Here is a 21,197-nt window from a genome sequence, read left to right on the forward strand (position 1 = left end):
TATTTACTTTACATTATTGTCCCACCACAACATTAATAATTCATAAATGACATACATTTACAAAACCAATTCATTCAAACAATTTGACTGCAATCATAAAAGTGGTTGCAACACATTTTCTGTATTGTATTGTGACCACCATATTTTATTTCTATATTGTGCATTGGAATAAAAGTCGAATCTGGGATGTGCAAATCATAATCCCTGACTACAGTAGTATTGGCATGGCACTGTGTACTGTGTGCGTGTGCATCTGCGTGTAGTCTGTCCGAACAAAGTTGTGATGTAACAGACACCAAATGAAATGCAGGATAAAGTTAAATTGTTTTCGATTGGAAAGGTGCAGGTGTCATGTATTAAGAATGAATCTGAACAAAACTAGTCCACAAATTAATTAAACAAGATTTATTATTTTACAGATAAAAAAAAATCCAGATAAATAAAAGCATTCAATGGGGATGTTGATCAGGCTACTAATGTGTTAGCTCTGGTACAATGTGAGTGGTCAAGAACCTGAAATTATTTGCTTCAATTCAATCAAAGCGACAGATAAAATTTCAAACTCAGCGGCATTCCGCAGTGTTTTTGAGGTATCGGAAGTTATTATACACCAATGTCTTACACGCATATCCACCAATGATAATATGTATGTGGCAGCCTGGAAGCTGAGTGGTTAGCGCGTCGGCCTCCCAGTTCTAGGGTCCTGGATTCAAATCCAGGCCGGTCCACCTGTGTGGAGTTTGCATGTTCTCCCCCAGGCCTGCATGGGTTTCTTCCGGTTAATATTATAAGAGTAATAAGGGATTGCTTGATGTATGTGTACCCCACTTAATTCCAAGTAGGCTTGGAACATCTTAACAGGTTAAACTGGTATTGGCTCCTTTTTTAGGGTGAAGTTCTCCCAAGTCAAGCCATCTCCAAGGGGCAAGTGGCCGGAGGGCAGTAGGACACGCGTGACCCAGTGACTGCAAAGCAAAGGTGACAGGTGGTCAGAGACAAATGCAAACACTGACGGCACCCAAAGAGAAAAATGTCAACGAAAACACACCTTCTCTTCTTCACACCTAGGAAGACTTTCCAGTTATGCAGCTTGCCATAGTTGAATGGGTTTTTGTATACCTAACAAAAAGAGATACAATAAATGAACCAGCATTTATATATATATATATATATATATATATATATATATATATATATATATATATATATATATATATATATATATATATATATACATACACACACATATACATATGCATGTATATCCCTCCGTTTTTCAAAGCACACACCTGTCCAATTTTCTCCATTCGACTCTTTTCATTTGAGTTGGTGTGCTTTTCTATGCTGGTCTCGCCTCTGGATATGAGGAGTGCATGCCAGGTGGTCAGCGCTCCCAGCACTACTGCCACAGTGCTGAAATTATACAACACACACCCTTTTCACGCTGCCTTTAAAAGTCAATTTTCCACCTGCGCTTCTATAAACAGCACCAACCCAGAGTACACAGCACATACATGTTCCTGCACTTCTCAGGCAAATGGACCACTACAATATCATTGATGCTACTTTGATAGTTTTTTTTTACTAAAAAGATTTTACCTGGTGAGCACCCACATGTAGATGATACTCTTATCCATCATCTTTTCCTTAAAAGAGTATGGTGGAGCAGGTGTCACATAATCAGTCTTTACCAAACACAAAAAAACAGATACAAAATTAGTGAATAACTAGAGGGAAAAAAACTGTTACTCTTAGTGAGTTTATTAAATTAATTTAGTACCTGACCAGTGGGGAGAAGGCCTATTAAAGGTCCCATTCCTGTTACGGGTAACCCAGGTTTTTCCAGTTCCAAATGCTTAAAACGCTGAAGCAACCACCCCACATACACCAAGCATAGGGTTAAGAGAAGCAAAGAAAGGCAGTAGCAATAATAAAGCATTAGGAGACAGAATCCCGAGTGCCAAGAAGTTCAAAAAGGTGAATTTCCGAGTTGCATCCACTCACCTCGATGGCATTGTATGCAGCCAGGAAACGTATTCTGCCGCTTATGCTGCAATACATACAGCCCAACGTCATAGAGACGCAGAAGGAGAAGAAGTAGCGGTGGTTCAAATAACCCACGCAATTATTCAACCAGGCTGATTAGAAGACATTAAGGTTGGAAATAACAAGGTTGTCACTGTGTGATGCTCTGCAATTAATATGAGAAAAGATACGACAGTGATGGTCCATTTTCAGAATGCACCTGTACAAGAGAAAGAATGAACAAATACGGTCATAGACAGCGGAAAATATTTTGAGACTTTTAAAAATATTGCCCTTAGGCTTGACTGTGAAGGTACTCGGTCGTTTGGTCACCCGGAAGGTTATTGATAATTACCATTTAAATTGTTGCTCATATTCCCTAAATACAAACTGCGAATTATTATTTAGTCATACTTAATGCCCTATTAATTATTAGGCGAAAGAAAAGCTCCAAATTTCCCGTACTTTTATTGTGTTTTGTTGGAGAACTTGTTAAGACCCTGACTGACGTCCCTTCCTAAGGGGACAACTCATGTACATACAAACTCTTATACACTCACACGTCCGCTCAGTGAAACTGCTCAGGGCCATTGTTGGCTTTTATTGATGCGTAGACCGTGTTGTTTTACCTTGTTTTGTCGCTGGTCTTTTGGTCGCCCGTTGTTTGGGTCCGGGTGCCCAAAGACCGGCGACCAAAAGACCGGCGACCAAAAGACGGCGACCAAAAGACCGGCGACCAAAAGACGGCGACCAAAAGTCCGGCGACCAAACGACCGCACACGGACTGTGAATGGTTGTTTGTCTCGTACTGAACATTATGCCCACATATTAGACAAACAATCTTTCCTGCTGCCCAAACTTTTCCTTCTAAAGTTTAAGATTTCATTGAAATCTTATTAACTCTATAAGTCTGTTATCTTCTTGATAAAATAACTGCATTATTTGTGTGCATAAATGATATAACAATGACTCACCTATTGCAGATGCCACAGTGATGTGCTCTTGCTGGTTTAGGAATGACACATTTTTTACAGATAGATACAAACGGAATGTCATTTTTTTCCTGAAAGCAATGCATGGTTTTCAATACACTGATTGATCTAATTATTACGTGATTGCGAGTGCCTTGAGCATCTTTCTTACAGTAGGAGGGTACCCTGGGGAAGTCTTGACAGCCTTGTAGTAATGAAAGACAATCATGACAAGGTTCCAGTGTCCATAACAAAGGTGCCAAACAAGCCACTCTGTAGAATATGTCATGAGTGCGGTAGGTAAAAGGACAAAGTAGGCAACCACCAGGATCGAGGTGGTCAATATAACAACCATCCACACAAAAACCTATGAACAAAAAGAAGAAAAAAAGCACCCAAAATACCTGCTTGGTTATTGGGTTGGGGTCCGTTATACGAGCGTGCACATACTTACAAGGCCAAAATGGCGTGTCAGATAATCCACAGTCCACAATAGTGGCTCTAACACAGAGTCAAAAACAACATCCGAGTCTGTAAGAGAGTTGTAGAAAAGTGAGTGCATGAATAATTTCATGTAAGCCCTCGTTTTCGACATCCAGAGAGGTAGCCGGCATCCCGTCTTCCTGGGACACAGCCGCAATAGTAGGCATCGCAACATGTGCACCAGAGAGAAGGGACATGACCACCACCGCATCCTGCACTTGTACCAGGCAATCATCTACATGCGAGAAATACAAAACATACAGAGGAGGTTAGGAGATAGTGTTCTTGTTTATCCTCATGTAAAGCATTTTTAATTCAGTATATAAAATTATAAATCACCCATATTACATTTTTAAAATACTATATTTATTCACGAGTTTGTTAGGTGAAATGATAATTAGTGATGTTCAGTTTCGATACTCAGTGCCGGGGCCTGATACAATGATTTTTGGAGTATATCGGATTTCGTCACAAGATCGAATCCGATACAGTAGTTGTCTGTGTTTTAGTACCATTGTGCTTTTCGGCTGCTCTAAATCAAACCACTAGGCAAATATGTCCACTGAGTAAGGCTTCATCTCTTTACAAATTTAATGACAGGACTCCAGATCATTGTGTAATATTGTAAACAAAGCATTTTTTTAAACTTTAATTGGATTGGATAACTTTATTCATCCCGTATTCGGGAAATTTCATTGTGGCAGTAGCAAAAGGGTGATTGGACAGAACAACAAAGCAAAAGCACGAAGCAAATCAAAGTAAATGGGATCATTGAGAATCACCAAATCAAATCAATAAGACAGAAAAGCAGCAAAAACACAAAGCGAGCAAGAGTGGACGGAGCTACCGCCGCCGGCTGCCACTTGAACGGCATGCAAAACAAAGCTATTTATCATTTACCGGTTATATTAGATTTGGAATTATTCTTACTGGTCTAAAAGAATGGGCATCCGGTTTGACACTGGATTGGTATCGGAAAAGCATCTTAAGAAAAATCAGATTGGATCGGAAGTTGAAAAGTCAGTATGAGGACATCCCTTAAAATATTTCAAAAACACAATTGAATGCAGAATGAGTTTTGAAATATAATCATCAATTGTCATGTTGTGTAAAATGATTGAAATGAAATATTTGTGGAAAAAGGTCTAAAATTTAAGATCTGTGGGGAAAATATCTGTACTTGTGTGAATCAGCACCCGCTTTCATATAGTTAATAATACACGTTTTATGACAGCAAACGCCATTCTCGTTGCTAAATCGGAAAACCTTGAGACCAGCTGAGAAGTGGCTTAAATAAACTTCCACACAGACACTGACAAAAATTGGATTTCCAAAACAATAGCAACTAATCCCTTTAAACCTGAAAAGGACCCTTGAAAAATACTTAAATGCCTCTAAACCAACAAGACTGACAAAACCAGGTTTTTAAGATCAACAAGGTCAAGCAAGTTGGTGAAATTTCAATTTAAATAGCCAAACGAGTTTGACTGTGGTAGAACGGAGATATTATAAGAAAAAGTCTGACAAACACATAATCATGTTTAACTGCATTCCAAATAGGGTGGAGTCAGCTGTTGGCGGTTATTAGCGCTTAATTCAGATTTCAACAATAATGTATACCATACAGTAATAGTACATTTGTACAATTATAACTGTATTACGTCCCGCTTTGATTGTCTCCATACAGCCACTATAGTTTGAAGTTATTATCGTGGATATTTAAAAACAAATCGGCAGCACTTAAATCCCCTTTGGCCTCTTTTACGCATAGATGTCATACCCGTGTTGATAAATAAATAGGTGCACGTCAGTATTACGGGAAACACATTTTTTTGTGGATGAGTACTTACTTTCTTATGAATGAAAAGCCTGGTGAAATGCATCCCCGATTTGACATTTTCAAATGGATGCTAAAAATCGGGATTACATTGATTTAAAGAGCGACGGGACGCTGGATACAGGACAGGAGGACAAGAGGAGTGACTGTCGAGCCCAAGATTGAGCCATGGGCTAGTGCGCATGCGCGGATTTTGAGGGATTTGTATTGTGGTTGTTTTATCACCGTACACATTTTAGACATTTGCGTATACGACAAAAGTCTTAAAAATATTGCTGATAAAATTCATATATAGTTGAGATTTACCGTCATTATCTTTGAAATTTATGTGAATTGTAGTGCCGATGGATGCACAAAGACACAGATGCCTCATTGATAGGGCGCTAGATATGGAAAGGTGTAGTTGGCGGTGTTGGTACTAGTATGCCATCTTAAAACAGTATTCTTCTCGGTGGGGCTCTACTGTAATTATTTTACATTTGTGGTTATTTTACTGCAAGTCCGACCTATATCAAAACCCAAGCAGTTAGAAAATTGGTTAAAATTCCGCACGCTCCATTGAATGGCATTGTCACAAAAAGCATCTAGCACTATTTATGTGATATCTGCACATACAGCATGCTCTTCTAGTATCCTAACGTGGCTCGTTGCTATTTACGATTAGCTCTCTACTCTAAAACAGTCACTATGTCGTTTTGCTTTAATTTTGATGTCGATGAGAAAACAAACACAGATAACGCGCTGGGAGATGCGTCCTTAAATGACAAGATTGACAGCGTCGTAAAACCCGTAAGTAAAACGACAAACTATTTTTAGTTTGTATGCACATGATCAGCATCAGGTTTGTTCGTAGCTCTATGTAAACTGTAGTATGACTGTCATAATACTGTTAACAGGTTGTGCTTGGGTTAGGAGACATTTATTCCACAATTTAGGGAAAAATATTTCCCATCGTTCTTAACCGTGTATGCGCACGTGCATATTTCCCCCGCTAGAGGGCGTCCTTACAGTCAGTGAACCTGCGTGATCCTGACTTGCAAATAAATATATTAGTACTATACCATAAACATGCAGTGATTTTACTGTAAATATAAGATTTATACAATTTTCTCAAAATTCTACTCGATTCATAGCCAAGTCATTAGTAAACCAAAAAATTACTCACTTTACATCTTCTAGAATAGGGCCTGCTAGAGAAGTCCCCCAATGCAAAGTGGACGCTGGTTACGTATGTTGCTTACTGCTTTTTTTGCGTCTCGCCTTGTATGTGTGATATCTTTAAAGACAACAATGTACTGACAACGCACATTCTTGATATCTGATGTAAATTGAACGGTTTTAAGGTCCCCAGACTTCATTTGTTTTTTCACATTATGTCAATGGTCTAATTACTATGTACATTTTAGGACACGAGAATTGCATGAAACACATAATAGACACGCTCAGTGCATAAGAGTTGAGAACCCTGGCTGTAAAAAAAAGACTGGTGTGTAGTAGTAACTGAGTCAATACTGCCATATTTCCAGGTGAATGAAAGTGGTAACCCAGAAGTGAGAATAAAAGAGGCCAAAGAGCACTTTCCACCCTCTGATCCTCAGCACCTGCTCGATGACGCCATTTACGAAACCCTCGCCATCGGCACTCTTCCGCCCCTCCACTTTTTGAACGAGACTGTTTTTGAAAAAACGATATATGAGAGGGAGGACACGGAGAACGTTCTGTCCAACACGGCCAATCAGAGGTCTGACCTCATCTCGGGAGTGTACGAGGGCGGACTGAAGGTGTGGGAGTGCACGTATGACCTCCTGGACGTCATCGAGAGGGAAGGCGAGACATTCGGCGGTAAGGACGTCTTGGACCTCGGCTGTGGTGCCGGGCTTTTAGGAATTTTGTCCTTGAAGAGAGGGGCTGCGAAAGTCCACTTTCAGGACTACAACAGTACAGTTATTGAGCAGCTTACTGTGTCTAACGTCATTATCAATTGCCAAGAGGAGGACAGCGATGATGAGAATCCAGGTAAAAGAAAGTGTTTGAGAAAAACCGACAAGGAAGAAGAGTGTAAAATCAAACCAAAGCATGACAGAAGACATCTGTTGCCAAGGTGCCGGTTCTTTTCTGGTGACTGGCGCACCTTTCTCCCTTTCCTGTCAAGTGAAGAACCACTGCTCAAATATGACATTATCATGACTTCAGAGACAATCTACAATACTGATTATTACCTTGCATTACACAACGCCTTTCATAAACTGTTGGCACCGCATGGACGTGTCTACCTAGCAACCAAGTCCCACTATTTTGGCGTGGGGGGCGGTTTGCACCTGTTTGAGACTTTTGTGGCAGAACAGGGGGTTTTCACTGTAAATCACTTGTGGGATGGTGAAAACGGACTTCAAAGACATGTTGTCGTTCTGCGTTTTAAAAAAGAATTGCTCTAATTCAGTGTTTCCCAACCTTTTTTTTGAGCTGCGGCGCACTTTGCATTGAGAAAATCTCAAGTGACACCAGGCTCTTAAAATCTTTTAATTTAAAATCAAATTTGGATGTAGGTCTCTGCCTTACAGTAACAATTCATATGTACCAAATGTTTTACAAGTGGAAAACATACATGGATTGAGTTGAAATTTTACTCACAGGTAAGACGTGTACAATTACATGATTAAAATTTCTTAAAATTATCCACGGTGTCATACAAGAGTCACTTTATTTTCTACCATACTTCCTTCCCCAATAGAGATGTTCCAGTAAATGAGGGAGCGGTTGAAAGGGGGTTGTTCTGTGTCTATTTAGACGCACCGGGAGCAAAGAAAAGGAAATGGGCTCAGTGACCTTTGGAGTGGTTTCCCCCGTGTTCAAACAGCAGCATGAAAGCCAGGCTTGTTTCTGAAGTCCAGCACGAAATGTCAATTGCAACTTATCCCGACTGCCTGAGGATGTAGGTTGAAAGTGGATTCGGGCATCACAGTACGTCAGTGGTCGGTCTCTGTGGGGTCTCTGTACGTACGACTCATTCTGAAAAGGACCTCTGCTTTTTGTCTTGTGCGCCTCCTACGGAGAAATAAGGGGGGGGGGGGGGGCGTCCCGGGTGTGGTTTGTTCAAAAGCCCCAAGATGTGACACACTCTGGTTACATCCTGGAAGAATGCAAAATAGTGCTCCAGGAAATGCAGTAAGAAATATTAACCCGTTAGCACCATTTGTTTGGAAATATGCATCAAGACTCGAGTAGAAATGAGGAAATGTTTTATATTTTATCATCTCCCCTGCCTGCTTCTTATACTAGTTGTCTGGAACAGGCTCCAGCGCCCTCCGCAACCCTTGTGAGGATAAGCGGCACAGCAAATGAAATTAATGACCTAATTCATTATTTTCATTTTCCATATCTCTCACCTATTTAGCAACCATGCTGCTGCTTCTACTGGAGTTGGGTCATAGCCAAAATCTGTGGATGCAACTCAACTTTTCCATAGCTGATGTCATCAACATTTTATTCTTTGAGCCACAAATCATGTCACAATGGAGTTATTTTTAAGTCTGATTTTGGTACCTCAACCAGCCATACTACATTAGTGCATACTACAATTACAATGTAACATAACTACAAATTAATATGCATACTTTAATAAAGCTGCTGTCATGTACTCTGTACAAAGACACATCGCTTGATGAATAAATCAACTTTCAAAACCTTGAGGCACATTTTTTTAAAAGATTAACATTATTTTACTTGCATTTTTGCTTTGAAATAGATGCTAAATAGAGTTGAGAAAGTTATTGAGAAATACATACAATAAATGAATTAAAATAAAATACATCTAGTTTTATGTATGATGCAATTGAATGACAACAGACATTGCAGCTGCTTTGATATATTTCACAACAATAAGCATAATGTGATCAGACATTTGGTCAGAGTTATCACAGTAAACTATTGAAATTCATTATTCAAAACTATTTAAAAGGGAGACCGAGCTAACACTGCACAAAACTGGAAACAAAATTTGTACTCTGGAACTATGAGGCAGATGTGTTTCAAATGCACGTCTGCCTCATAGTTCTAGAGGACAAATTTTATATTTTATATATATATATATATATATATATATATATATATATATATATATATATATATATATATATATATATATATATATATATATATTAGATATATATATATTTTCACTGTGGTATTAATCTATATCCCAGAGTATCCATAGAAAACCCATGCAAGCCCTGGGAGAACATGCTAATGAAAAGTCCAAACCTGGGTTTGAACCGCCGATCTCAGAACTGTGAGACCGATTCGCTAACCACTCGACCAATGGGCCGCCCCACTGTATAAAATGTGTATGAAATAAACAGTGTCTTTGCTGGTTGTAACATGCATTACCCGTTTATAATTTTAAAAAAAGACATTGTTATATAAACATTGACAAACACAGCTGACAAGTAACAAACATTCCTATTAAAGAGCCTGTAAATACCATTTACAAGAAAAACTCACAAAGGGAATATATTTCCCTTTTTGGAGAACGAGTCTCGAGTTACAATTTGCATACACTGGGTCAGCATGCGTGTCCGCTTCGTCATCATCACGTCAGGCCGACAGCTGTACACGAGTGAGTGGGGGAATTCCTGGCTCCAACGGTAGACGGAACCTTTCCCCTTCTCTGCATTATGGGAACGGGGGGGGGGGCAAGGTTAGTCAGATGGTTTTCCTCAGAACTATTATGTGTTGATTCACGTTGTGGGGGCGTGATGTTGACTCCCACTGTTTCCTTCTTACTGGGAAGTGACTGGTGAATTTACCGATCAGAGGGAGTGCATGAATAACCGACTATGCGGAGGGCGGGCTTGAATGAGGTAAACCGGCGGGTGATGTGAAAGATGAAGGTATTTAAGGCCGGACCGGGATGTCAAGCCAGTGTACCGTTCACTACAATGGGACATGGAGCCTTGAGGACGCTTTTACGCTTTTTTTTTCCAGCACTGAAATATGCTTTTGTTTTCAACTTTTTGTCAAAAACATTGTTGGGATACACTTGATCAAGAGAGGCAAGTATGAAGGTTTGGAAGCTCAACTAGACTCCATTTAAACGGACAGAATGGATAAAGTTATTTTGGGGTAAAAGGTTATTAATTTACCAGTTTAAAATAATGACTGTTTTGACGCTTTGCCAAGGTGATTTAAGTTGTTGAACCGTTTGTTTTGACGCTTTGCCAGGGTGATTTAAGTTGTTGAACCGTTTGTTTCCCTACTTATGCTGTCGAATATTTGTCATTTTCTGGGCATGAACAGGTGTAGCCTTTTTTTAAAAACACAATATTATTGGAAATTATTGGCATCATATAGGCAACTGTACCACTCTATAGCCAATCAGGTTATGGAATGTAGTATACCAGGAAGTAGCAACATTTCCATTGTTAGTGAATTTACAACTTCCCTATAGTATTTCAATGACTATAAATGACGTTGTTGTTCACGAATGGGAGATTTTGCAACTGCTGAGTCACATTCAGTGAGCAAAGGGTGATGAGTTCTTCAGGCAATCAGGAAGAGATTCTCCTTTCGGCGGTCGTGAACCATTTCCAGTAAATCAAGAAGAAAAGTGATCCACGTTAGATTTCGACACACTGAACCGGTTGCGTTGGAGCTTTTGCAGTTTTGCTTTTGTTTCCCGAAAAAAGGAATTCAAAATGTGGCACACTAATTATTTTAAAAATGACAGATTGGCTGTGTTACAGCTACTAAACAACTTCATGGATCTTTATGGAACATTCTACCCATGTTGAAATACTATGTTAAGTTGTTAAATTCCAAACCATAGGTTTTTATTTATTTATTGCGCTGCTACAAATAACTCTATTAATCATCGATCATGCACACATTACTTATATTAGGAATGATTTTTTAAATCCATGTGTTTGTGATTTTTTTAAATTAGTAAATTATTATGAACGGCAAAAATCAATAAGCGATACAGTTGTAATCGTTGTCTTTAGTTGATAAGTTATGATTAAAGGTATCAGTTTAAGAGTATTTAATACTACAGTCATTTTTATTTCACACAACAACCAAATGGAACAGAATCGATGGTTTGTATACATTCTGGTTTTGAATTCAACTTTTCTTACAGATTTTTTTTCAACTCCCGATGCTCGTCTTTTGTTTTCTGGAATAATCCAGCATTAATCCTGCATTCTGAAAACATACCTGTTTGGTAAAATACAACAACAATATCGGTTCAAATTATATTTGTGGATTCATCATTTCTCAGAATATAATTGAGCTCAGGCCTTTCCCCTTGCTGACATATTCAGTAAGTTTTATGACATTGTTGGTAATGTTTTGATGCCTATATGTGTGTAATGAAATTTACTGGGGATATTGCTACAGTGTCTGTAAAGTAATATACAGTTAAATCTCATTACTATGACACCTCGTTACTATGCCACTTTTGCTCAGTCCCGACAAAATTCAATACAAAATAAATTTACTATGCCACACCTTAATCTCGCTACTACGTCACTATTTTTGTGTTGTACTTTCGAATTGTAAATGTTCACTATGTATTATACTATGAGTTTTCAAATGTGCTCTACCATGAGAACTGAATTCCATAGATGGTAGCAACATCAGGTGTCATCTGTGGGCTCAGTTCTTTTAGGATGGCACTAATGGCGACAGGAAAGCAGAGAATGGAAATCTACTACAGAAGAACTTTATTTTACTTGAATTATATGTAATTTCATCATCTGCCTTGTATGGATTTTTCTGAGAAATAAATGTCATCATTTTATCTGCGATGTGAATTGGTCATACTTTTAACCAAACCAGTAACTCACCCATCATAATGTAATTTCCCTGTATGATTTTGTACACTTTGAAACTTGACCTTGTTTTTAAAGAGATTGAAATGAATAAAAAAGAAAGAAAAAAAAAGAGAAAACTTCACAACTTGGAATTCTAAATTACTTTCTGGAGTTTGCATGTTCTCCCCATCCCTGCGTGGTGTTTCTTCGGGTCCTCTGGTTTCCTCCCACATCTCCAAAACATACATTGAGGGCTGATTGAACACACTAAATTGTCCCTGGGTATGAGTGTGAACATAAATGGTTCTTTGTCCTATCTTTGGCTGAGATAGGCTCCAGCACCCCCACTGGTGTGGATAAGGGTTTTGGAAAATTAATTAATCAATTAATTCGTCTTACTTACCGCTTATCCTCACAAGGATCACGGGGTTTCTGGAACCTAATAGGATACCAACCACCGGCAGGAAGCAGGACACCCTGAATTGGTTGCCAGCCAATCGCAGGGCAGGGGAAAATGAATGAAAGAATTTACATAAGTAGATATCATATACAGACAGCTAGATGCAAACTGTCGGAGTCGGCGGCGCTAGTAACCGATTGCCATCTTATAGTAGTGAGCTTTTCTGGCATGCTCTACTGTGAATAAATGGAGAGCGATTATTTTTTCGGCGGCGCACACACATTTGAATCTACCCCTCTATATATATATATTTTATTTAGACCTACGAGAAGCCAAGATCTTACCTCATTGGTTAAATGTGACGTCAATCTGTGACGTTTACACGAATCCCTGACCAATCGTTCCCGTTATTGGAGAGGATGCTCAACAGGGCAGGCTGGGCCCCATCTGGGCGAAACACAACGACTCAAGTCAATAGCGGTGCTAAATTAGAAGTTTTATGTTTTTGTTGAACGCATATTCCAACAAGAAAAGTAGTTTTCTCAAAATAGTCCGACGTGCCTTGTGGTTTTTAGCCTTATAAAGCTCGGTTCGAGTATGGATGAAGCACGGCCTAGCAGCGGTGCCCAAGCGCACGGGCTTTCGTCGCTTTTTCCCCCAGGACTGCAGGCTATCTACGGGGAATGTCGGCGACTGTATCCCGATCAGGCAAATCCGCTTCAAGTTACAGCAATTGTAAAATACTGGTAGGCCAAACACCAAAACTTTACTTGTTGATAACTTTTTTTTGCAGCTTGACTTATGTTTACCAGTACTGCCTGAAAAGTTTTAGCTAAGAAGCTAACAATTTAGCTACCCGATCGTCGTGAGTTTTTATCTACTTTTCAGTGTATCATTTAAGTTTTACGCTAACTCTAGCAAACTATCGAATACATTATGTGCACGTCCCTCGTTTATGGTCATGTGCGTCCGTTCACTTAAAAGTGTAAACCATGTGATGTTGTGACGTTTTCTATCATTTTTGTTTTGTTTTGCAGGTTAGGTGGTCCGGACCCGTTAGACTATATTAGTATGTATCGAAATGCGGGCTGTTCTAATCAAGAGGTTCAAGAACATTGGCACTATATCAGTTTTGGACTAAGTGACTTGTATGGAGACAACAGGGTCCATGAGTAAGTATTTAAGAAACTTTTTTGTATTTATTTTTTATTTTTTGCAAACAAAGTTGCCACAAGCAACTTTGTGTGTTCGTGTATTCTTATTTGGCGGCCTTATGGCCTGAATTTATATTATTCATGTGGGAAGAACTTCCAGTTTTCAACTTCTATTCCCCCAAATCAGCAGATTCCTAATTATCTCACCCCAAGATGTTTATTTTGATTTGTATTGTTCCTTTGGCAAAGCTCATGCATATGAAAGGTCTGCTGTTTTGTGACTCACTAGCGTGTTTGTGTTAGATTCACAGGAATCGACAAACCCAGCGGCTTTGGCTTCGAGCTCACCTTTAGGCTGAAAAGAGAGTTGGGGGAGACGGCTCCACCGACCTGGCCTGCTGAACTTATGCAAGGCTTGGCTCGCTATGTTTTCCAGTCAGGTAGGAAACAAAGTGCACCGATGTGTGGACTTGCATCGAGACAAAATTAATAGTAAACATCAGCAGAATAACACAATTTTTTAATGTTTTAGTTGCACATGAGCAAATATTGTTCCTGGTGTGTAACTATTTTGGGTCCAAACTAAATGAAAGCGTTCAACATATACACATATACATAGGAAAGGGCAACAATATTTTTCCCCATTAAATCCCATCATGTTCTCAGCTCTCCAGCTGGGATCAATTTGATCGTGGGTGGGCCTGGTGTCAGCTCCACAAATGCTAAACCCAGACTGGCCTCCTTCCCTTCACATTTACGTACTTCACTTCCAACTAAATACTGTGCATGCTACCCCCAAGCAGATATAAATGTAGAATAACAGTTTTCTTGTTACCACAACATGACCATTTTTACACTCACTTTTTTTTTTTTACTTGGTTTTGGGTTGGGCAGGGGACAGTATAAAATTCTGACTATGATCTTGGTGAATGGGTGGCTCGCCAATAGTGGGAATTTTTAGTTGTTTTTATTAACCATGTCTTTTGAAAACCACAGTAAATCTGTAAAACACGGGCACATGCCAATTTGGTGTGATTTTAAAGCTGGCACAGAGCCTTTTGTTGGTGGTCCAAATATAAACTCGTGCAGATGAGAGATTATAATTGTTTTGTTTATGTCTCCACAGAAAACACATTTTGCAGTGGTGACCACATATCTTGGCACAATCCATTAGACAACAGCGAGTCTCGCATTCAGCATATGTTGCTCACCGAGGACCCACAAATGCATCCTATTCAAACTCCATTTGGAACCGTCAGCTTCCTGCAGGTCAGTTTAAGCGACTTTACACTTCAACAACAGATTGGGTGTGCCATGCAGTTTGACATCTCATTTGACGTTAAATTATTGCACATTTTAAATGATGACTTATTTACATGGCTGTTTTGACAAAAGGGTTGTTTCCCTGTTGTGGTCAGCTCATATTATTCATAATTTTATTCTATGGCCACAAAATCAGGCCGATCGGTGTCATGAATTTGGCACACATCAATTTTCTATTGTGGTCTGCAGATTGTGGGTGTTTGCACTGAGGAGCTGCAGGCGGCACAGCAGTGGAACGGTCAAGGAATTTTAGAACTGATGCGAGGTGTTCGAGTGTGAGTTAAACTTACAAAGCACAGTTTACTGAAAAATAATCAGTTAGTATTGTTGGAAATTCTTAGGAAAGGGCTGTACATAGTAATTATTAAGAAAAAATGCTGTATTTTGAATGGAATGATTTCTTAACACTTTTTTTAAACTGTTTTCCTCAATGTTCCTACCACAGTGACTATGAATTAACAATATTAATCATAACTTTTACATTTACAGAGCCGGCGGTCCCTGGCTGATCACAGACATGAGAAGAGGGGAGACCATCTTTGACATCGATCCACACCTACAAGTAAGGCTTAATTACGTTCCGTCCACTCAAATAAAGGCGCTTAGGTTTTCATAAAAGCGGGTAAGCAAGATATTTATTTTATGGTAGACTGTTTTTTCCAAAATTTGGACACTTCCATGTGCTAGTAGAGGTTCTTTAGAGGGTTCATCTGATGTATCGATACTTTCTTTGATAGACTATTTTCAAGGAATTGAGTAATTTATTATTGTTATTAGCACCTATTTTTAGAGCTAATTCTGTTTAAGGAAAGCCTTTTAGTTTTTCAATAACACATTTTTTTTTTTTTTTACTATTATTATCACCTAATATCTTCAATACCTCAAGAGCGTGGCAAGCTAAAATATTTCAGGTCAGGCATACTCATCGATAATACTTACAAATGCTCAAAGCTTGAGTTTACACACTGAGAGAAGGTGAAGAAATTGACTATTAGGATCCGACATCCGTTTCTGGCCACCATAAAAAAAAATTCAACTCTACAATGCTCGGTTTGGACAAACATAGCGAGAGAATCTTAACGTACACCCATAAATCACGCTTTGTAAGGATTATAGATCATATCTAGAAGAATTTATGAGGGAGGACAAAATAAGAACCACTTATATTATTAACATTTTTCTGTCACGTTTTTTTGATGAATTTCTATCAAAATAAAGGCTGCCTGCCAGCAATTACAAATCACTTATTATAGTATTTCATAGCACTGCTTAGCAGGTCTAGTGTTAATGATTGTGTCGGATTTGCTCATCCAAGCAGGACAGAGTGGACCACGGCATCGAGACGGAGGGCTCCAATCTGAGCGGGGTTAGCGCCAAATGCGTGTGGGACGACCTGAGTCGACCGCCCGACGACGACGAGGACAGTCGATCTATTTGCATCGGCTCACAGCCCCGCAGGCTCTCCGATAAAGGTGCTTGGAAGTGTGTATACTTGGGGTGTTCTTTAAAAAAATCGATTCAGCGATATATTGCGATATTGTACTGCAAAATTCTCTTATCAATTCAAAATCCATCTGAATTGATCGTCACATGTTTGCGGTGGAAATACACTTCCACTGGCGTCCACTTGTTAGCAGCAATAAGCCACCGTGCTCGGCTATCTCCCGAAATAACTGCACAAATAGTCTGCCAAGGTAGTAATCGAGCTTGGAGGCAGGAGGGCCCTCTTTGTCAAGTTCCATATCAAATGTTACTGCTCAAACAAACAAAAACAGTGTTGTACCACACTTGAATTCATTTTTGTGCTGCTTATCCTCACACGGGTCGCGGGGGTGCTGGAGCCGAACCTGGATGCCTATAGATAGTCGGCAAATATTTTGACCTACCTTGTTTTTTTAAAATAACTTTGTTTTTGAGTGCTATACATCTTTCAAGATGTTTTTTTCCTCATTTAGTTCCTGCATTTCAGCATGTTTGGACTAAAGCTTCTTTGCAATAAAAACAGAGAGAATGTTATAATATAGGCCAAATGTTGTTCAAAACTAAAACATGTTTACTTTAGTGCTGAATGAGGTTTCAGAAATATGTTGATAATGTACATTTTGACCATTTATTTCCAAAGCGATACATATTTTTTTTAAAAATGCAATAATCGTCTTAAAGTGCAATATCGGGATCACAGCATCTTTTGATACAAATCCTGTTGCTAGATCTTTGGCAATAGTACACACCTCTAGTATATACAGCGTGCGGTAGAATTGTACGTACCACGGCTATTTACTGTATGTGTGTATCTGACAGATACAGAACAGATCCGGGAAACCTTGAGAAAGGGCCTGGAGTTTAACACCAAGGCGGTATTGCCCCCCATCAGTAACCAGAAATATGACAGACCTCAGTGAGTACACACACACAGACATGAACTACCTATGCCTTCCTTCCATCAAAGACCATTTTGAGGGCCATAAATTCACTGAACAGAATATGATGCTGGGATGGAACAGCTGTTGTCATATCATGGAATTTGCATGTTAATTAGGGTTTGTATGGCTTTGAAAAAACAAACAGCTGAAGTCGTAGAAATTAAACATTTTCTAAGTCATTAAAAAGCTACTGAAAAATGATGGAGAAAGTCTTCAGCATAAAATAAATTCATTTCAATCATTTATTCAAAACAAATATCATAATCAGGTTTGTACCACAAGAAAATTTACTTTGAACAAAGGAGGTTAAATAAAGCCAATAACACAAACATACCGTTCCGACTATTATTTTATTGGTAAAATTAAATTTTTTATGCCTCTCAGTTGAGTTGCCATGATGGATAATATCCCTCTTTAGTGTTGACATAAATTAACATCATAGCCACCCTTGTGAATTGCATTACTACAATATATGCAGATTATTACATGACCAAACACGGAAAAAATGCTTGAACTAATTGAATTCCATCGCTTCTTACTTGCATTTGTACCTACAGATTCATTGTGTCGGTCACTCAGCAACTTTATCACTGTTTATGGTAGTACCTCACACTTAAATTACTGCCCCCTGCCCTTTATTAATATTTTTTCTGTGTTTTCAGAAGTCGAAAGGACAGTTTGGAAAGCGAGACTTCCACAGCAATCGTCCCTCACGAGTTAGTACGAACGCGACAATTGGAAAGTGTCCATTTGAAATTTAACCAAGAGTCTGGCACGCTGCTTCCCCTCTGCTTACGGTACCTCGCTTTTTAACTCTTTGCAATACAACCGGCATGTTCTAACTAAAACGAGCAACAGTGCCTACTATTCGTGGTTCAAACTCACCATCATAAGACTTAAATTGATGACCATGTGTAGGTATTCTAAATTAATAGTTTCACCGCACTACATTTAATTTTAAAGCAACCTATTAAGGTCAAATTCAGAGCTGAGGTAAGGAATACATTTATTTTTCTTTGTCTGTAGATGGGATGATTCTTTTATTATTCAGAAACAGAAATAGAGTAGCCAGTCTCAACCAATGATTTTAATTATTGTATATTTAAATCATATTAATTTATTCAGGACGTTTAGATGGCTGTTTTGACATTAGGAAAAAAAATCAATTACAGTTGGTTTTTTTCCTATCATTTCTCTGGAAGTTAATGTTGGCGGGTGATCACCCCAAAATTGCAATTGTAAACATGTTTGAGCATCTTTTTTATTTACTGAAGGTTACCATTACACATTGGCTTTCTGTTAGAGAAAAGACACTTGAGATTTTGGCACGATAACAACATTGTTATAAAAAATAAAAAAAAGTCACATTACCATTCTATAACTGTAAGACTGGATAATTGAAAAAAATGCAGTCATGACGTGCATGATCACATGTTTTGACATTCAACAAATGGTTGGGCAACAAGTTAAAAATGTAAGCTTTCAGGTTTATATACTTAGTTCAGGAATGTTCACACTGGTTCCAGAATTGCATAAGAAACCTAAAATGTCTGTGTCATAGGGGCCGCTTGTTGCACGGCAGACATTTTACTTTCAAAAGTATCAACGGTGACACAGCCATTACGTTTGTGTCTACGGGAGTGGAGGGGGCCTTTGCAACTGAGGAGCATCCGTATGCAGCCCATGGCCCCTGGCTACAGGTCAGCATGCAAAAATTGTATCCTCTAAACAGCCCCAAACACAAATTGAAGTGTCACACACGCTAATTACTCTTTGCTTTGACAGACCAAGCACAGACCAAAGATAACATAAACAGAAAATATTTGGACGTGGGTGTTGATGAATTTGTAGCATAACATATCAATGGGGAAAGATGATTTGAAACCGGGTGCCGGTGTACAATTCTTGTATTGTAACTGGTGCCATTTAATATCATCTTGGGTCACTGGAAAAAGACAAAAATACAGAAAGATCCCACAAATACCATTATTTTTCCCCCCTCAGTAATATATGACATTTTGTAGTACAAAGCTAAAAAAGCACATATTTTCCAGGCTTTTGCTTGTCAATCATATATAGGTAAGCATTCAAATCTATATTGCTAATTAGATATAATCAATATATAATTCGATAAATAGATTTTTTTTAAATGATGACATATGCATACTTTGTCAATTTGGTTTGTTTCTTGTTTTAGATATTGTTGACTGAAGAGTTTGTGGACCAGATGCTTGGGGACTTGCATGATCTCAACACCCATGAAAATGTTAGTAAATGTTACCAAATTGTAGTTTTTTTTTTTTTAAATTGATTTTGTTCGCCTCAACTAACTTCTCTTCTTTTTCTAGACAAAATTACCAAAGGAATACAGCTGGCCTGAGAAGAAGCTCAAGATTTCAATTCTTCCGGATTGTGTGTTTGATAACCTTCTGCAATGAGACAGACATGCCTAATTTCGTGGAAAAACAAGTCAAATAGACACATGCTCAGAAGACACCGTAACATTGAGGAGTCATCGTTAAAGTAAAATGAACTCCCAAAGATCTGGGCCACACAGTCTCAGGTCCCTATGATAAATATCGCTAACGCAGTTTAGCTTTGGAGACATTCTTGGCAACAACTTGTTTTCTATTTATTCCTGTGGCCGCAGTAAAGACAAAACTTTCAGATACTGGTCCATTTTTTAAGATGTCTTCTTTTATATTGCCCTGTCGTGTACATATAACAAATGCTGGACATTTTTGTTGTTGTTATGATGCCAAAGTCGTGTGTGTCAATCACTGCCAGTGCTTTGAGTGAAGTGAGTCAATATTTCAACTCTTCCTTTCTTGTATATCTGGTTAATGCTGCAGAAACATGTCCCCGTGCCTAGATAATGTATAGAAAGTGAGGTGGTTGGGGTACATTTTAGTTTTTATAAACTGGTCCAAGTAGCATGCAAAATGTATGACAATATACAATTCAATAACTCAGCCATTTTGTCTTTTTTAGGGTTTTTCTTTTTTTTGGGCATTGCTGGACCAATCAGTCATGGCTGTAGGTTCGTCACACTGTGGCATGTTTGTAGTAATGTCACAATTCACTAATGTTATATAATTAAGATGGCAATCTAGTCAGCCTTATCGCCACTGGGCAGCACGAATGAAAGGATTTTGATTTTGTGTTGACTTTTTTTGTGAGCAGCTTGACAATGAATTTTGTGCTAAACTCCCTCAAGTGCTTCGAGTTGGAAAGGACCACACGGACTAAGATATGTTAACTCAGTGCCTGTTGACTGAACTCGTTAAACTCTATTTTAAGAACATGTCTACTTTCAGATGGACTGTATGTCAAGACAAGATATTCTTTTTTTGGTATTTTTTTCAGCTATGGATATACATAACATTGTTTTATTCGTCTAAACGTGCCGATTTTATTCCCAAGTGCGTTTAAAAGAGTAGCTATTTACACAAATAAAGCAAGAACACTGAAACAAGCATCTATCATTTGAACCAATGTTTATGTACAGGTGCTTATTAAAGCACTGTTTTTCTGTGTGATTTATATGATCACTTTACCAAAAATTAGGCTTGAACATTTTTCATTATTGTTTCATTGGTATTGAGGTGTGTTGTTTATCCATAATGACACAAGGGAACATAATTCAATTCATAACACCTGAATATTTTAATCAAGATGTGATCTTGGTACATTGAAAACTACAACAGTCAAGATTTTGAAAAAAAATGTTTTATATGTATTATTTAGTTTCACTTGCAACAAATTCAATTTT

The 21,197-nt window shown here is 38.5% G+C and overlaps 3 protein-coding genes across 6 annotated transcripts; 2 read left to right on the plus strand and 1 right to left on the minus strand.

The window, feature by feature from the left end:
- Nucleotides 1-390: 390 nt before the first annotated feature.
- zdhhc16a (zDHHC palmitoyltransferase 16a) lies at nucleotides 391-5,494 on the minus strand. 2 transcript variants are annotated; one of them, XM_077613232.1, is made up of 11 exons: nucleotides 5,330-5,494; nucleotides 3,451-3,714; nucleotides 3,169-3,363; nucleotides 3,000-3,088; nucleotides 2,217-2,245; nucleotides 2,005-2,138; nucleotides 1,781-1,864; nucleotides 1,600-1,685; nucleotides 1,290-1,413; nucleotides 1,049-1,119; nucleotides 391-965 (listed from the first exon to the last, which is right to left on the minus strand). In XM_077613232.1, the coding sequence occupies exons 1-11, from the start codon at nucleotides 5,360-5,362 to the stop codon at nucleotides 863-865; spliced, it is 1,212 nt and encodes a 403-aa protein (XP_077469358.1). In that variant the 5' UTR covers nucleotides 5,363-5,494; the 3' UTR covers nucleotides 391-862. The 2 variants fall into 2 exon arrangements, with proteins under 2 accessions (XP_077469358.1, XP_077469359.1); XM_077613233.1 differs by lacking the exon at nucleotides 1,781-1,864.
- Nucleotides 5,495-5,927: 433 nt separating this feature from the next.
- mettl18 (methyltransferase 18, RPL3 N3-histidine) lies at nucleotides 5,928-8,369 on the plus strand. 2 transcript variants are annotated; one of them, XR_013303795.1, is made up of 3 exons: nucleotides 5,928-6,105; nucleotides 6,843-7,949; nucleotides 8,048-8,369. XR_013303795.1 is itself a non-coding variant. In XM_077612807.1 (2 exons), exons 1-2 carry the CDS (start codon nucleotides 6,004-6,006, stop codon nucleotides 7,749-7,751), a joined length of 1,011 nt encoding a protein of 336 aa, XP_077468933.1. In that variant the 5' UTR covers nucleotides 5,928-6,003; the 3' UTR covers nucleotides 7,752-7,991. The 2 variants fall into 2 exon arrangements, 1 of the variants encoding a protein (XP_077468933.1); XM_077612807.1 differs by lacking the exon at nucleotides 8,048-8,369 and having other exon boundaries at nucleotides 6,843-7,991.
- Nucleotides 8,370-12,891: 4,522 nt separating this feature from the next.
- On the plus strand, nucleotides 12,892-20,948 carry sufu (suppressor of fused homolog (Drosophila)). Of its 2 annotated transcripts, none has more exons than XM_077612806.1 (12): nucleotides 12,892-13,271; nucleotides 13,563-13,697; nucleotides 13,983-14,119; nucleotides 14,806-14,948; nucleotides 15,192-15,277; nucleotides 15,492-15,564; nucleotides 16,321-16,474; nucleotides 17,304-17,400; nucleotides 18,088-18,222; nucleotides 18,987-19,125; nucleotides 19,623-19,691; nucleotides 19,774-20,948. In XM_077612806.1, exons 1-12 carry the CDS (start codon nucleotides 13,123-13,125, stop codon nucleotides 19,861-19,863), a joined length of 1,407 nt encoding a protein of 468 aa, XP_077468932.1. In that variant the 5' UTR covers nucleotides 12,892-13,122; the 3' UTR covers nucleotides 19,864-20,948. The 2 variants fall into 2 exon arrangements, with proteins under 2 accessions (XP_077468932.1, XP_077468931.1); XM_077612805.1 differs by having other exon boundaries at nucleotides 12,893-13,271; nucleotides 16,318-16,474.
- The last annotated feature ends 249 nt before the right edge of the window (nucleotides 20,949-21,197 follow it).

This window comes from Stigmatopora argus, chromosome 11, assembly GCF_051989625.1.
Source record: "Stigmatopora argus isolate UIUO_Sarg chromosome 11, RoL_Sarg_1.0, whole genome shotgun sequence".
Taxonomy (NCBI): Eukaryota; Metazoa; Chordata; class Actinopteri; order Syngnathiformes; family Syngnathidae; genus Stigmatopora; species Stigmatopora argus.